The 18039-nt window shown below is 47.7% G+C and overlaps 1 protein-coding gene across 1 annotated transcript in view; it reads left to right on the forward strand.

Annotated features, from left to right (window-relative positions):
• The window catches only part of rfx4 (regulatory factor X, 4), a 125396-nt gene that overhangs the window by 88066 nt on the left and 19291 nt on the right, over positions 1–18039 (forward strand). Inside the window, exons 14-17 of the mRNA XM_078567701.1 lie at positions 3107–3226; positions 6099–6251; positions 15452–15611; positions 16898–17033. Of these exons, the coding sequence (XP_078423827.1) occupies positions 3107–3226; positions 6099–6251; positions 15452–15611; positions 16898–17033 (569 nt within the window). The remainder of the gene's footprint in view (positions 1–3106; positions 3227–6098; positions 6252–15451; positions 15612–16897; positions 17034–18039) is intronic.

The following is an 18039-nucleotide window of genomic DNA, read 5'->3' on the forward strand; positions in this document are numbered from 1 at the left end:
TCCCCCAGCTGGTGAGTCTAGAATCAGGAGACACAGTCTCAGGATAAGGGGCAGACCATTTAAGGCTGCAATGAGAAGGAATTTCTTCACTCAGAGGGTGGTGGATCTTTGGAATTCTCCACCCCAGAGACCTGTGGAAGTTCAATCATTGAGCATGTTCAAGATAGCAATTGATAGATTTTAGATATTAGATACTAATGACATCAAGGGATATGGGGATAGTGGGAAAAATGGCATAAGAGGTAGTTGATCAGCCATGATCTGTTTGAGTGGCAGGGCTGGCTTGATGGGCCAAATGGCCTACACCTGTTCCTATGTTCCTATTTGTACATCAAACAGCATAATCAGCAAGGGATAGACAGGGCTAAGCGATCCCACAACCAACATATCAGATCTAAGCTCTGCAGTCCTGCCACATCCAGTCGTGAATGGTGGTGGACAATTAAACAACTCACTGGAGGAGGAGGCTCCACAAATATCCCCACCCTCAATGATGGAGGAGCCCAGCACATCAGCGCAAAAGATAAGGCTGAAGCATTTGCTGCAATCTTCAGCCAGAAGTGCCGAGTGGATGATCCATTTCGGCCGCCTCCTGAGGTCCCCAGCATCACAGATGCCAGTCTTCAGCCAATTCGATTCACTCCATGTGATATCAAGAAACGGCTGAAGGCACTGGATACTGCAAAGACTTTGGGCCCTGACAATATCCTGGCAATAGTACTGAAGACTTGTGCTCCAAAATTTGCCGTGCCCCTAGCCAAGCTGTTCTAGTACAGCTACAACACTGGCATCTACCCGGCAATGTGGAAAATTGCTCAGGTATGTCCTGTACACAAAAAGCAGGACAAATCCAACCCGGCCAATTACTGCCCCATCAGTCTACTCTCCATCATCGGTAAAGTGATCAAAGGGATCATCAACAGTGCTATCAACAGGCATTTGCTTAGCAACAACCTGTTCACTGACGCCCAGTTTGGGTTCTGCCAGGGCCACTCAGCTCCTGACCTCATTACAGCCTTGAGCCAAACATGGACAAAAGAGCTGAGCTCCCGAGGTGAGGTGAGAGTGATTGCACTTGATATCAAGGCAGCATTTGACTGAGTGTGGCATCAAGGAGCCCTAGCAAAACTGGAGTCAACGGGAACCAGGGGAAAGACTCTCCGCTGGTTATAGTCATACCTAGCACAAAGGAAGGTGGTTGTGGTTGTTGGAGGTCAGTCATCTCAGTCCCAGGACATCACTGCAGGAGTTCCTCAGGGTAGTGTCCTTAGCCCAACCATCTTCAGCTGCTTCATCAATGACCTTCCTTCCATCATAAGGTCAGAAGTGGGAATGTTCGCTGATGATTGCACAATGTTCAGCACCATTCGTGATTCCTCAGATACTGAAGCAATCTATATCCAAATGCAGCAAGATCTGGACCACGTTCAGGCTTGGGCTGATAAGTGGCAAGTAACATTCGTACCACAGAAGTGCCAGGCAATGACCATCTCCAACAAGAGAGAATTTAATCATCTCCCCTTGACATTCAATGGCATCACCATCACTGAATCCCCCACTATCTACATTCTGGGAGTTACCATTGACCAGGAAGTGAACTGGACCAGACATGTAAATACTGTGGCTACAAAAGCAGATCAGAGGATCTGCGACGAGTAACTCACCACCTGACTTCTTTATGTTAAAGGCACTATATAAATGCAAGTGGTTGTTGTGTTTTGATAACACAATTGTTCCCCAACAGCTCTGAAAAGCTACGATTAAAACAAATCAGCTGAGACCCCACGTGGTTTACTGTTATGGTGTGATATCACAACAGCGGCAATTACTTATATTTATATAGCACCTTTACTATAATAAAAAATACCAAGGTGCTTCACAGGAGTATTCTAAAACAAAATACGACACTGAGCCACATAAGGAGATGTTCATTCAAATAACCAAATGCTTGGTCACAGAGGTTAGCTTTTAAGGAATGCCCTACAGGAGGAAACTAGAGAGGCAGAGGGAGGGAATTCAAAGCCTGGGGCCCGGACAACTGAAGGCACAGCCGCCAATGGTGGAGCGATTGTAATCGGGAACGCTCAAGAGGTCAGAAAGCGAGGAGCACTGAGATCTTGGAGGATTGTGGGGCTGGAGGAAATTACAGATACAGGGAGGGGGTGAGGCCATGGAGGGATTTGAAAAGGTGGATGAGATTTTTAAAGTCGAGATGTTGCTTGAGCGGGAGCCAGTGTAAGCCAGCGAGCACAGGGGCAATAGGGGAAACGGGACTTGTTCACTCAAATTGAATTGTTTGGCTCCCAGTCACGCAATGCCTCGGTGTCAGGCTTTGTTTTATAAATACTCCTGTGAAGCACCTTGGGATGTTTGGTTATGCTAAGGATGTTAAGTAAATGTAGGTTTTTGTTGTTGGATTCAGATGCGCATTTGTTGAAATTCTGAGAATATGTAAGGCTCCAATGGATTAAATCAGAATGTGTGCAGTAATTGTATATTAAGTGTATTTAGTTATATGCAGATGGCAGGCATTAACTGTGGACTCACGTGTGGCCCTAAAATTGAGAACTGTGGTTCTTGGGTGAGGAGGAGCAAGTTTGTAATGTGCATTTCTGTAATTAAATGCTTATAAAAGTGTGTAAAGATTAGCTCTGGTTCTATCCTTCACCATCAGGCTTTCTGTAGTGTAATAGCCTGTACAAGCTGAGTCATCACACGGAGAGGAATTCCTGTACAACTTTAATGCAGAAATCAGAGCACCTTATACTTGCTCACATATACTGCCCAGAATTGGGTGAACCATTATCAGGTTGGCTATTTTGGGTTGATCTTTACATTGTGTGATAGTGTATGATGAATCCACTTCCTGTATTATACCTCTCCATTGAACCACTAAGAGTAAAAATGGGTAAAATGGGTCACCTGCTTCCCGTCAATGATTTCACCCTCGCACAATGTCAAAATCTAACCCCATTGACTCGATACCGTCAGAACTTCTGGAGATGGACAATAAAAACGGCCTTTACATAACCATCAGCAAAGAATTATTGAGCTGAATTAACAGTGCATCAAAAATGTTTCAATAAATGTCTTTCATCTGCCGCAGGCTCGTTCCACCTAATCCACCTGACATTTGATGACTACGTACTTTATCTTCTGGAATCTCTGCACTGTCAGGAAAGAGCAAATGAACTAATGAGGGCAATGAAAGGAGAAGGCAGCTCAGGTAAATTGAAGATTACTATTAGTTTTCATGGCCATCGTTCCACCATTGCTGGCTGTACCTTCAGCTACCTGGGCCCTAAGTTCTGGAATTTCCTCCCTAACCCGCTCTACCTCCTTTAAGGTACCTATTCATGACCTGGACTTGGGTGTACAGGGCATAGATTTCAAAGGTTGTAGACAACACAACACTTGTAAATGTGGTAAACAGTGAGGAGGATAAGTAACAGAACTCAGAAGGATAGAGGCAGGCAGGTGAAAGGGGTGGACACTTGAGAGGTGAAACTTAATGCAGAGGAGTGTGAAGAGAACCATTTTGGTAGGAGGAATGAGGAAAGGCAAAGTGAATTGCATGGTACAATTTTAGAAAGGGCTGCAGGGACAGAGAGAGCTGGTGGGAGGGAAGTTTACACATATCATTGAAGATGGCAGGGTAAGTTGTGAAAACTGTTGAACGGGATATATGGGATCCTTGGCTTGATTAATAAAGATAGAAAATGCAAAAGCAAGGAAGTGATGTCAAACCTGTATAAAACACTGGTTCAGCCTCAGTCAGAGTATTGGGTCCAATTCTGTGCATCACATTTTAGGAAAGATGCCAAGGCCTTGGAGAGGGTGCAGAAGAGATTTACAGGAATGGCACCAAGGAATGAGGGATTTCAGTTACATAGAGAGACTGGAGAAGCTGGGCGTGTTCTCCTCAGAGCAGACAAGGCTGTGAGGAAATTATTAGAGGTAGCCATGAAATCATGAATTGCTTTCATAGAGTACATATAAAGAGAAACTTTCAGTACCAGAAGAGTCGGGGATTTAGAGTGATAAGCAAAAGAACCAGAAGCAGTATGAGAAAATGTTTCTTCACAATGAGTTGAACGCACTGTCTGAAAGGATGGTGGAAGCAGGTTCAATTGTAACTTTTAAAAGGAATTAATAAATGCTTGAAGAAAAGATATTATAGGGCCATGAGGAAAGAGCAGGGCAGTGTGGGGTTAATTGGATAATTTTTTGTGAAGAGCCAGCGGAGGTTTAACAGGCTGAATGGCCTCCTTCTGTGCTGCATGATTCAATGATTCTGAGGCCCCCCTATCTCTTTGACCGAGTTTTTGGTTATCTATCCTTACGTGGCTTGGTGACAAATTATGTTTGAGCATATGAACGTACAGATTAGGAGCTGGAGTAGGCAATTGAACCCCTCAATTCTGCACTGCCATTCATTAAGATCATGGCTGATCTGATTGTGGCCTCATCTCCACTTTCCTGCCTGTTCCCCCGCCACCCCCTATTGACTCCCTCGTCTAACAAAAGCCTGTCTAACTCAGCCTTGAATATATTCACTGACACAGCCCCCACTGCTCTCTGGGGAAGAGAATTCCCAACACTACTGACCCTCTGAGAGAAGAATTGCCTCCTCATCTCCAACTTGAAAGGGAGACCCCCCTTATTTTTAATCTATGCCCCCTAGTTTTACACTCCCCCCCAGGGGAAACACCCTCTCAATATCTATCCTGTCAGCCTGCCCCCTGCTCCCCATGCCCCCTGCCCCCGCCCGAGTGTAAAATGACGCGCGATGATGTTGGGCGAGTGTCCCGACGTCATCACGCAGTCTCGTGATATTTCATTCGGCGGCCACATGCTGGGGTTGGCTGCGCGCCCGCTGACAATTAAAAAGCTGATTAGGGCCATTAAGAAGCTAATGAAATTCAAATTGACGCTACCCGTCCAACCTTACGGTAAGCGGGCAGGCGAAAAGGCCAAGCGGCCTTTGCACAACTTAGGAAACCTCATCCACGGGCAGGATGAGGTTTCTGAAAGCAAATAAGCATCGAATAAAAATTTTATTTTTGAATTAAAAACATGTCCCAGCTCATGTGACCGAGTCATTTTATGACAATTTTATTTCCTTTATGTTTTTTTGAACAGTGCTCCGTCTCCCTGAAGCAGCTCCGTGCCTCCTGGAGACTGAAGCACTTTTTCACACGCGTGTGTGAAGCTCACACCAGACCCGCTCGCCCTCCTCCCTCCACCCGCACAGGCCGCACACAGCGCTGCTGCTCGCGTTCCAAACTGGGTGAACCTTAATTGGCTCCGCCCACCCGCGTAAAATCACGGTGAGGAGCCAATCGCGGGCGGCGGGCGGCTTCCTGACCACCCCCGACAAGCACCCCCGCCAAGGGTAAAATCCTGCCTTATGTTTCAATAAGGTCGCCTCTCATTCTTCGAAACTCCAGTGAGTAGTGGCCCAACATGCTCAATTTTCCTTCATAACACAAACCCCTTCATCCCAGGGATCAGCCTAGTGAACCTTCTCCGAACTGCTTCCAATGCAAGCATGTCCCCCCCCTTAAGTAAGGGGACCAAAACTGTGCACAGTACTCCAGGTGCGCTCTCACCAATGCCCTGTACAGCTGTAGCAAGACTCCCTATCCACCTTGCAATAAAGGCAAATATCTCATTTGCCTTTCTAATTAACTCACTGTAGCTGCAAGCTGACTTTTTGTGATTCGTGCACAAGGACACCTAAGCCCCTCTGAACCATAGCATTCTGCAGTCTCTCTCCATTTAAAGAGCATTCTGCTTTTCTATGCTCTCTGCCAAAATGGACAACCTCATTTTTCCCTACATTATAACATCGCTGTGAACCCCCATGAGGTATTTTACTATGTTAAAGTCTCTATCTAAGTGCAAGTTGTTGTTGCCATTCCCAGTTCCTCTTTACATATCTTTTAGATTCCCCTGCTGTAGTGTAGCACACTGCCCGGTTACCATGGTAGCTGCAGCAATGAAGTCAAACCATGGGGAGAATATTATGTCAATGGGTAGCCACCAGCACTGACCAATCACTGATGGACACTCTGGATCTTTCTATCAATGTGCAGGAGACAGGAGGGAAGATGCGGGATCGTCAGATCACACTCCTCCGACGCAATCGCCGGGCCCTTTCTCTCCCGCAAAATCAATCACTGCGGAAATCCAACCGGCCTCACCTGTCAGCAGCCAGTCTCCTGAATACACTGGGTTAACAGCACCAGGTGAGCCATGGAATGCCCCGGCCCCCAGGGGAATAGTGGGAGGGAAAGGTGTGTTAGTTCGAGATTAATGGACAGCGGAGAGAATGGGCCGGATTTTTGTCTCCCAGTGGAGGTATGGGTCGCGTCCTGAAACGTTGAGCTTGGTTGGTTTTTTTTTCTTGCTGGAAAGCCAGTTTTCTCCCACCCCACCCCACCCCCCAACCATTTCCAGTGTGGCCCTTTTACCTGGCTTCCTGAGGCCTGGCTCCCCATTGTGAGGACAACAGGACAATTGCGTTTCCTCCCACGTACAATGACTGTGTGCTAACGCAGGCTGTGGAAGCACTAAAAAAACCACAACTCGTTGGAGAGCTTGTGACCACTGGGGGAAGCCTGTTGAGGAGCCGGTAACGTGCTGAAAGGCATAGGTAAAATACTTTGACACTTTCAAATGTCTCTATTGGATACTGTATTGTAAATGTAGATGTGTTTAAATACAATGATTCGTTTAAGTGGTCTGTCTGGCAAAGGTAAGTTGAGCCTTACATTGGCCACCATTGTATAAGTGCTCTCATGCATTACAGTATTTTTTTGCTTTGAAGAAAGTGCCACAGTGCATTAAAATGTAAAATAATGTAAAAAAAAAATCCTGACAGCTGTTAAAAAACCCTGCTTTTGAACGTTGAAAAAAATCTCTGCACTTGCTCCTCTGCATTGATAGACAGGCACTCTACTTTGAAAATGGAATGGGACACTATTCCATTCTGTTAGTTTCAGGCAGTGTAGCTGGAAGCTTTTGTTATGTCAGCTGTAGCCATTATGAATGTTTGGCTGGCTTTCAAAAGCCAATAATGATTTCAGCTCAGCTATTGATCCAAGGACGCTTGGAACATTTTAGAGACTGTATTAACAGAATATGCCTTTGATGTGGTTTCTTGTTTGTTTACAAATCTAAAAGGCACTTAAAGAGCTACAGCTTTTTTTGGAGCTTTTTTTCTCTTTCCAGTATCAATGATAATGTATTTGATTTCAGGGTTTTATTAGATTGTTAGAGGTTTAATTTAAAAAAAAATATTTTTAAATAATTCCCATTGCAATTGCATGACTCCTGAGGACATGTACATGGTGCACAATAGGTGAGTGGCAATGAAGGATACATGGGGAGCATGGAGGCATGGAGGTGCCATGGGTGATTCGAGGGGGCAGAGGGTGGCATAGGGGTGAATGGGAGTGAGGAGTGAGGTTGAGGGGGCCTTTAAATGATCTTGGGAGCTGGGCTAATGTGTTAGGGAACTGAGGTGGACCTTCTAACCAGCCCACCTCTGCACCCACACTCCATCGCGGCTCGCAAACTGCACTGTGAACCCAACCCCAGCGTGAAAAGACAAATATCCCAGGAAAATTCACACATGGGTTGGGTGTGCATTTCGGAGGGTGTAAAATCCTGCAGGTCAGATTTTCTCCAGCCTGCACATTTTTGCAGGGCTCTGGGGAAAGAGTGGTGGATTGGGATTCATTGTATAGCTGTACCAAAGAGCTGGCACAGGTACGATGGGCTGAATGTCTTCCTTTGGTTCTGTAACATCCTGTGATTCTATGATCCCTAGTTTCCATTGAGAAGGTGGAGGGGGCCTCCCTGAACCACTACAGCCTCTTGGTGAAGATGCTGCTATGTAAGGAATCCCAGGATACTGGCTTACCAAACTTAGAGAGGTGGCAAACAGTGATGGTGATATAGATTTTCTATCAGAATGGGCAGCCGAGTGGCAGATGGAATTCAATACCGAGAATTGTGAAGTGATGAACTTTGGCAGGAGGGATAGGGAGAGGCACAGTAGACTTAATGGCACAGTTCTAAAGAGCGTACAGAGACAGAGGGGCCTGGGAGTTCACATACATAGATCTTTGAAGGTGGCAGGACATATTAACAGATTAATTAGCAAAGTATAAGGGTCGTTGGGTTTCATAATTAGAGGTATTGAATAGATATTAAAGATATCAAGGGATATGGGGATAGTAAGGTAAAAGATCAGCCATGATCTAATTGAATGGCAGAGTAGGCTTGAGGGGCTGAATGGCCTACTCCTGCTCCTATTTCCTATGATCCTATGGATGCACCAAAGCAGGGAAGTTACACTGAACCTGTATAAAGCTCTGGTTTGGCCACAACTAGAGTATTGCATCCAGTTCTGGTCGCTACACCTAAGGAAGGATGTGAGGGTCCTTGAGAGGGTGCAGAGGAGATTTACCCGGAATGGTTCCAGGGATGGGGGATTTTAGCCACAAGGTTAGGTTGGAGAAGCTGGGGTTGTTCTCCTTGGATCAAAGGAGATTGAGGGGAGATTTAATGGGTGTGACAGGTTTGGATAAGGTAGACAAAGAAAAGCTGTTCCTATTAGCTGATGGCACAAGGACTAGTGGACACAAGAGATATAGAGGGGGATGTGAGGAAGAACTTTTTACACAGCAAATGGTAATGACCTGATACCCTGAGCACCTGAGGGAAATAAACTTGTAGGGGTACAGGGATAAACCAAGGGGAATGTGGGGAACGTGAGTGACTGGCTATACCGAGAGCCGGCATGGACTTGATGGTTCAAATGGCCTCCTTCTGTGCTATAATGACTCCAGGGGTGGAATCGGCCACTCCCATTGGCGGTGGGCGTGCTTGGTGACGTGAGCAGGCAACATGGCGAGAAGGCCAAAAATCAGTTTCGTGACGCCGTGAAATCAGTTTGCAGTCGTCTGCTCCTCCTGTCAACGGCGGGCCGCATTTCCCGCGGCTGCTCATCAGGAACTTCATTTTAATACATTTACATATCATTATGAGCCTAGAACCGGAATCATCCCCCCCCCACCCAACCACCCACCACCATGCTGGATCACAGACGTGTTTCACAACAGCATTTATAAGGTGTGTGCTTGGTGAGCTGCACTCTGAGGGGAGCTCGGAGGTGAGTGCGCTGTAACATTGCGCAGCGCTTGTGGGTTGGCCTGTTGGACCTCAAGATTGAGGCGCCACGCATTCAGGTGAGGGCAGTGGCAAGTCGCATTTTGCTGGCTGGCAGCGAGATGCCAGGACAAGTGCTGCACTGTGGTTGAAGGTAGTGCACTAGTACGTGTGGGAGGGAGGGAAGTGACCACGCATTAGGGACACCTTGTATAAAGTGACCATTCCTCCACAGCTGAAACAGATCAGGTGCAGCCACATTGACATGCGTGGAGTCGGCCCTCTAGCTTATCTGTCCACTCAGCAACGCAGAGGCATGAAAGTGCCACCAAGTGCCCTAGAGCTTTTCACCCCTTGGGCACAGACTGCAAACTAATGGGTGTTTTAGTGGACTGCGGAACAATTGGACGACTGGAATGTTGTACAATCTCCTTGCTAAAGTTGGCCATGGACCAGTCACTGGTGGAGGTTCTCACAGCCCTTTGCAATGTCATTATTCAGATTTGGACCAGTCTCCCCATGGTTCAAGTTAACAGTGCAGCCTTGCAGTGCGGGTTAGGAGAATGCCTGTGTCTGAGCTGAGAGCACAGCTGGCAGTCCAGTGGGCAAAGCTGCTGCCAATCAGTCTGGTGGAGTGGGGTGGAGGTGGGTGGGGTTTCAGGCAGCCATGCAGCGCACTAATCTCTGGCCATCCAAGTGGTGGTCAGCGCTCGCTGAAGTGCGTTAAGGGGTCTTCAGACTTAACCAAGAGCAGTTCTTAGTAATACCCAAGCTAATCCACACGTCTCTCTCTCTCTCTCTTTCATCCTGCAGGAGGAGTACATCAGGAGCATGGAGCCTGGTGACCCAGCTGTATGCCTCATGGCTCACAGGGAGCGGAGACGATGGAGAAGAGAGTGAGGGAGGTGCCTGGCTGGGCAGAGAGAGGAGCAGCACCCTCAGGAAAAAGCAGCGGCTGGGGCTTCTGCGCACACAGCTGAAGAGCCACAGTGAGCCGTCGCTGGCTGGTGCCCAGCTAGACCCAGGGCCTATAGACGCCGCCTTTCATTCCTGCAGATGACTGAGAACCAGTGTCGCTGAAGACTGTGCGTGTCTAGGGAACTGGTCGGTCACATCTGCCACCTGCTGCAGGATTTTGCGCCATGGGGACATGGAGGGCATCCACTGCCAGTGGCCGTGAGCGTGACCACGGTGCTCAGTTTCTACACCAGTGGCTCCTTTCAGGGCTCCACAGGTGACCTCTGTGAAATCTCACAAGCCTCCTCCCGCAAATGCATCCATGAGGTCATGGATGCCATCTTCACGAAGGCCACACAGCTTTGTGCATTTTGCCAGGGACCAAAAAATTCAGGATGCAAGAGCGATTGGATTCGCCCAGAACTCAGGTTTCCCACAGGTGCAGGGTGCGATCGACTGCACTCACATGGCGCTCAGATCTCCGTGGCAACATGCAGTCAACTATATCAACTGCAAGGGCTTCCATTCGCTGAATGTTCAGCTGATATGCGACCACCAGAAATGCATCCTGCAGGTCTGCACATGGTTCCCAGGGAGTGTTCATGACTCCTATGTTCTTAGTTGGCCTCAGTTCCCTGACGTCTTCCAGGGCGCACAGAGGCTGCAGGGTTGGCTCCTCAGGGACAAGGGCTACCGTCCGAGACTGTGGCTGATGCTGCCTGTGCAGTGGCCTCAGGCTGCAGCAGAGAGGAGGCACAGCGAGGCTCATGCTGCAACTTGCACTTTGGTGAAGCAAACCAACAGGTTGCTGAAAATGAGGTTCCAGTGCCTGGACCAGTCTGCTGGAGCCCTGAAAAACAGTCCACAGGGGGTGTCACTCATCATCGTCGCCTGCTGCGCCCTTTACAACCTGGCGCTGCAATGGGGAGAGGAGCTGGCTGAGGAGGGGGCCGCACATCTGCTCCAATGAGGAGGACGTCGACGGGGATGAGGGCGAGGGGGTCCCTGAAGTGAGGATGAAAGCAATGAGGCCTTCACACTGGGCCAGACAGGGCAAGTGCACCCGGGAGGCCCTCATAGCTGCTAGATTCGTGGAGGATGATGACAACATAGACTGAGGAGACAGTATAGACCCTCACATTGCATCTGTGAACGTTTGACTCCAGTCTGGCTGATGACAGCACATTACCCTCTGTAATAAAGCTCCTGTGATGGAGATGCAGCGGATGTCCAGAGTCTCTACATTCCAGGATGATGATGACGGTATGCAGTGTGGGCACTCCGCAGATCCTCACATAGTTTATGTGAATGTCTGACTCCTGTCTGGCTGATGACAGTTTCCTCGTGCTCTGTGAACAAGGTCATGTCATGGGGATGCAGCAGGGAAACTTTAACTCCTCCTAATCCTATGGCAACCTTTGTGTGCTGAACCCTTCAGGACCGGACTTTCACCGGACACAGATGCTGATGGGATGGGGGGCGCCTGCCACACCTCAAAGGTGCTCAGAGCACAGAGAGAGAGAATGATGGAACTGTGTGCCCCTAGTCCAGGACACTCTGACAGCAATGCTAAGCCCCATCGAGGCACAGGCATGACTAAGGTGTCCAGTGACAGTGAAGACACGCCATCAGTGGGCTGGGAAGGCTGCACAAAGCACAGGGACGAGGCCCTGGACTGAGACACCTGCCTTTATCTTATTCAGGGACCAAGGGTTCACATCTGACTAACACAGACACTGCTCATCTAACAAGGAGCCATAAGCAAGGAGACATTCTTGGGAGTTTATTTATAATAGTGAACAGTATGTCAGTATGTACAAGTGATTAACACCCATGCCCAGGCTGTGCATCTTCTTAACCTTCCGAGATGTCAGCTGTGGCTCAGTTCATAGCACCCTCGCCTTTGAATCAGTGGGTTGTGGGTTCATGTCCCACTCCCGGAAACCAAGAACTGTGATTGTACTCGAAAGAGTTGCAATCTGTGACTGTTGATAACTCGAAAGAGTTTCTTAACCTTCCGAGGTGTCAGCTGTGGCTCAGTTCATAGCACCCTCGCCTTTGAATCAGAGGGTTGTGGGTTCATGTCCCACTCCCGGAAACCAAGAACTGTGATTGTACTCGAAAGAGTTGCAATCTGTGACTGTTGATAACTCGAAAGAGTTTCTTAACCTTCCTAACCCTGCCGCTATGTCTTGGTGCTCCCCCAGCATCCACAGCGGAGGTGGAGGCAGCCTGCTGACTGCTACACCCTGTCTGTGATGACCTTGACAGGCGTCCTCTGGAGGGCCGAGACCTGGAGGGCCCTGACCTGTTTTTGGGGTCCTGCTGTGTGGCAGTGGCACCCTCCTTGGCCTGCGGATTTGGAGCTGCGGGGACCACAGGAAGAGGGGAATTGGATGGGCCGGACACTACTGGAGCCGTGGATGGCCCTGGAGGATGCAACTGCTGATCCTCCTCCCTATGGCTGATACCTTGAGGAGAAGGGGAAGCTGGAGTGAGATCGAGCTGCCCTGCACCCCTTTCACGTTGGCACTGTTGGAGGCCAACTATGGTGTCAGCAATGGAGTGCGTCCCCTGCAGCAGTGCAGGACCGATGTCCTGGACCAAGGTCGCCATGGCGGCCGCCATCTTATCAGTGTTGACCTTGGTCTGTTGGCATGCAGTGCTATCACCTCAGCCTGAAGGCGGACGGACTCCTCCATTGTGCCTTGCAATCTAAGGAGTGCAGCGGACATCCCTTCCTGATGTTCCCGAGCTTGCCGTTGCAGCTCCAGCAACTGTGACATAACCGAGTCCAGAGGCTCATCATCTGACTCGGACTCAGCAACATTCTGGCCTCCAGCAGTCCCCTGAGTGCTGAACACCTGGGAAGTTCCTGCCTCCTTTCTGTGGATCAGGCAGTGTGATGTGCTCACCAGATTGTGACCCCGAGGCTACTCTAAAGCTAGGTCCCACTGAGACGTGTGTCTCTGTGCTGGTGGAGGGTGTGGGTGAGCGCTGTGACGGGTCTTCAGGGAGAGTTTCAGCAAATTCCTCTTCTGATGTGCCTTCAAGGCTTGAGTCGAGGACCTGGCCTATGGACTCTGTTGGCTGTTTCCCAGATGTGACTGCGGAAGCGAGGGGGGGATAATTTCTGTGTGGAGTGGCCTGTGAAACAGGACATATCACTCACAGAATGGTTGTCTGATGGACCCTCACTTGGTTGAGCACTGCCAACCTCACTGTCAGCACAGGAATGGTCCAGGTCCTCACCAGCCAGCTGGGTGGCTCTATTTTCAAAGTTTGTGAGGACCCTGATTTCAACTATTCCTCCACCGGTCTGCAACCTCTCCCTTTTGTTGTGTGCCAACTTGTCCAACATGAATACAGGTGGAGAGAATATAAGCAGGACACCTGCGAGGCCAGATGATAAGTATGCCTGGCATGTGTGGGTGCTGAGTGCTGCAGTGGACGGGATGAGGTCAATGAAGGTGAGTGTGAGAGAGTGAACTGTGATGTCCCTTGAACTGGCAATGAGTGATAGGTTTGTGAGTGTGAGAGCTGAGAGTGATGAGAAGAGTGACTTACCCTGGTGGTACGGAGGAGATCATTCATCCTCTTGTGGCACTGGGTGGCTGTCCTCTTTTGCAGGGTGTTGGCGCTGACCACAGCTGCCACTGCCCTCCAAGCCGGATTGGTGATGTTGCCGCCCCTCTTGCTGCTGGAGCGGGGGGTAGAGGACATCCTGGTGGGCCTCCACAGCATCCAGAAGGCCTTCTAGTGAGGCATCACTGAATCGGGTGGAGGGGGTGGGGTGCTACAGTCTTCTTGCTTTTCGGGGCCATGTCTTCTGTGCAGAGGCCCTGGGCTGGTAGCTCTGAGAGGTGTGCGCGTGGCTGCACTTTAAACATGGCGCCCAGCGTGAGGAAGCGGCGAGGTGATGGCGTGACAGGCGACTGAGAGCCCGCCCACCAGCGAAATGGCGTGTTTCCCCGAGAATGTGTTATTAAGGAGGCGGGATTGGGACAATAGAGCTTGAAAAGTCGCCAGTGTGGCCGGCAGGTAAATCGTCCTTTTTCCCGCCTGGTACCGCACTTAGTGCAAATCTGGGACGATTCCGCCCTATGGTTCAACAATGGTGAAACAACAGGAGTATATTATGTGTGGCTTGGAGGAGAACCTGATGGTGATGGTGATGCCAAACTTTGCTGTATTTGTCTTTCTTGGCCTGTTGATCAGCCAAACTGTTGCTGCTGTGCATTGGTGATGGAGGAATGGATATTGGGTTCTGAAGCCGGAGCAATGATCAAGCGGACTTCCTGGTCATCGAATCACAGATGCTTTCAGAATGGGAGGAGGCTATTCAGCCCATTGTGTCTGTGCCAGCTCTCTGAAAGGGCTACCCAGTTAGTCCCACTTAACTGCTCTTTCCCCATAGTCTTGCAAATCTTTCCTTTTCAAGTGCTTACCTAATTCCATTTTGCCTTGCTCGCTGCGGCTTGGTGAGAAGTACCCTGCCTCTGAGTCGGAAGGTTGTGGGTTTAAATCCTTACTCCAAAGACTTGAGCTCAAAAATCTCAGCTGACACCCACTGTAAAGCACTGAGGGAGTGCTGCACTATTGGAGGTGCCATCTTTTAGATGAGAATTTAAAGCCAGGCTCTGTCTGCTCTCGCAGGTAAAGCATCAAAGATCCTACAGCGTAATTTTAAAGAAGAGCAGGAATCTTTCCCCCAGTGTCCTGGACAATATTTATCCCTCAACCAATGCCACTTAGGCAAATTATTTCGTCATGATGTCATTGCTGTCTGTGGGAGTTTCCTGTGAACAAATTGGTTGCCGTGCTCCCACAACAGTGACTGCACTGCAAAAGTGCTTCATTGGCTGTACAGCAATGCTTTGGGACACCCACATCCTCTGATGTTTGAGGCAGCGCACAATGAGAATGGATGGACGGAGGAGGTGATAAGAAGCTATATAAATGAAAAATCTTCCCTTTTATCTTATACTCAAGTTGATATCCTTCATGCCTTGGTTATCCTATTAATCAGATTACAGTCCAGGCCAAAATAATATCCTCTCCTTTAAGAATATGCGTTTCAAAAATCTCCAGTTAAATTGTTGCATTTTCCCTCACCAGTTATTTGTACGGAAGTTCTGAATGTCATGAGCAAAGATATTTTTAGAAAAGCTATTCTAAAAGTATTCTTTCAATATGGCTACAATTGCATGCCCAGGTAAAACGCCTGTTCTCATTAAGAGTACATTCAATTTAAGGAATTGTATAATTGTTTAGTATGTTCTCCCCAGATGTTTATGAATCTTTGTTCTTTCAGGAGCTGTCCAATCATACACTTGGTCTCTGACATATACTGTTACAACAGGCTCTGCACCACCCGACAGCCCACAGCAGCTACCCTGTATGAGAAGCAATAATGTGCCCACGGCATCCTCAACTCACAGAATGCCAGTCTACCCACACAGAGAGGAACATGGGTAGGCCCTTTCACTTCTTATTCAGTCAATTTAGCTTCTGTTGTTGGTCGGTTTCCTTAGTGAAATGTAGCAGATTTGTAGCTGGACATGAAATTGTGACTTAAAGCGATGTGCAATACGGACATGCGAATTAGGAGCAGGAGTAGGCCATTCGGCCCCTCGAGTCTGTTCCGCCATTTAAAAAGATCATGGATCATCTGATTGTGGCCTCAAAGCCACATTCCTGCCTACTCCCAATATCGTTTGACTCCCTTGTTAATCAAGAACCTACCTTTACCTTAAAAATATTCAGTGGCCCTGCCTCTATTGCTCTCTGGGGAAGAGAGTCCCGCAGACTCACAATTCTCTGAGAGGATAAGTTTCTTCTCATCTCCGTCTCAAATGAGAGACCCCTTATTTTATGCATACTAACTTTTTGTACTTCATGTACCAGGACACCCAAATCCCTCTGCGTTTAGATATTATAGAGTTGTTTATATATATGTTTGTTTCTTCCCAATATCACAGTATCCTCCCTCTATTGTTACACCTTTGTACCTCCCTCTGCTGTAACAGCTGTGTATTTCCCTCTGCTGTTACTCGTGTGTAGTTCCCTGTGTATCCCCTTCCGCTGGTACACCTGTGTACCCACTCCTACTGCTGGTACACCATTTTCGCTGAATGGGTTATATTCTTTCAAAGCATATACACATTCTGTCCTGTGTACAGTCAGGCCATGTACTAGGAGCTGTATATTCTAAGGAATTCATAAGATTTAAAACTTATGCTAAGATCTCTAAAAGAAAGAGTTTACAATTGCTGATGGATAATGCCCAGCTTAATTATCTAGCGTTTGTCCCCAGTGACTTTCCTTCCACTCCAGACGTCACAGATTCATATCAAGAGACAGTTCCACATCTGCTCCCAGCTCACTGGCTTTGCTCACTGGTAAAACACCAGTGACCAGAGACAGATCATTTGGCCTGACATTCGTGGTGCTTGTGTTCCTACTGGGGATCCTGGATAAAAGGGGACAGTGGGAATCCCTTCTTGGTCTGGGTGCGTGGATAGGTAGGTTTGGTTAGAAATACAACTCCGTGGTGTGTATTTTAATGAATAATGTTTTTCATGAAATTGGTTTTTGGACAAAGAGCTGGCATCTCAATTGATGAGCTAAAGTGGGCACCGTCATACAATTTGAGTTTTATGTCAACAGCCAATAAATGATGCAAATTTTTTTAACTGAAACCTTTGTTGGGAAGTGCTGTCAGTTGTATACATAATTGTGAAAACCTGTTTTCTCATAGGTACACAGGAGGGTACAGCTATGGTAGTTACAGCAATCAACCCCCCCTTCCAATTCAGAGTCAGTACCCAGCCCTAACACACGACAGCCTTTCTTCTCCATTGCCATATCCTGCTTATCATCGGAGTAGCTCACAGGTTAGTGTCCCTCTATACTTTGGTTTGTATTATTGTATTTCGCAGATACTCATTTGACAATGAACCTGTCTGGTAATTAACATAAAATAAAAACAGAAAATGCTGGAAACACTCAGCAGGTCTGGCAGCATCTGTGGAGAGAGAAACGGAGTTAAGGTTTCGAGTCCGTATGACTCTTCTTCAGAGCTACAGAGAAGTAGAAATGTGATGGACTTTATACTGTTGAAGAGGGGTTGATGCAATTGGAACAAAATAGGACAGGGATAGGTGAGAGCTAAGTAGAAATTGACAAAGATATCATGGACACAGGACAAAGGGTGTGTTAATGGTAGTGTTAAAGACCAAAGAAACTACTGATGGTGGCATAAAGGTAAGATAGCACGTGTTAATAGCAGTACCAGGGTCAGCGCTCTGTGAAGGCACAACATAGAAACAAGTGACAGATGGCCCTGTGGAGATAGTGGTGGGGGGGAGATGGGGATGTTGGGGAAAAAGGATGAAAAATTTTTTTTTAATGAATAAATATACACATTCTGTCCTGTGTACAGTCAGGCCATGTACTGAGAGCTGTATATTCTAAGGGATTCATAAGATTTAAAACCTATGCTAAGATCTCTAAAATTGTTATTTGCAATATGTTTTAATATAGTTATCATATAATATGTATTATTATTTACAGTATATATTTATGACTTGGATGAGGGAAGTGAATGTACTATCGCCAAGTTTGCAGATGACACAAAAACAGGTGGGAGGGCAAGTGGTGAGGATGACACAAAGAGTCTACAGAAGGATATAGACAGGTTAAGTAAGTGGGCAAAAACTTGGCAGTTGGGATATAATGTGCAAAAAAGTGAGGTTGTGCACTTTGGCAGGAAGAATAGAGGAGCTGAATATTGTTTAAATGGAGAAAGACTGAAGAAAGCTGCAGCACAGAGGGATTTGGGAGTCCTTGTGCATGAATCCCAAAGAGCTAACATACAAGTTCAACAGGTAACAGATTCTT

This window comes from Cetorhinus maximus, chromosome 22 (assembly GCF_964194155.1).
Source record: "Cetorhinus maximus chromosome 22, sCetMax3.hap1.1, whole genome shotgun sequence".
In the NCBI taxonomy this organism is placed as follows: domain Eukaryota; kingdom Metazoa; phylum Chordata; class Chondrichthyes; order Lamniformes; family Cetorhinidae; genus Cetorhinus; species Cetorhinus maximus.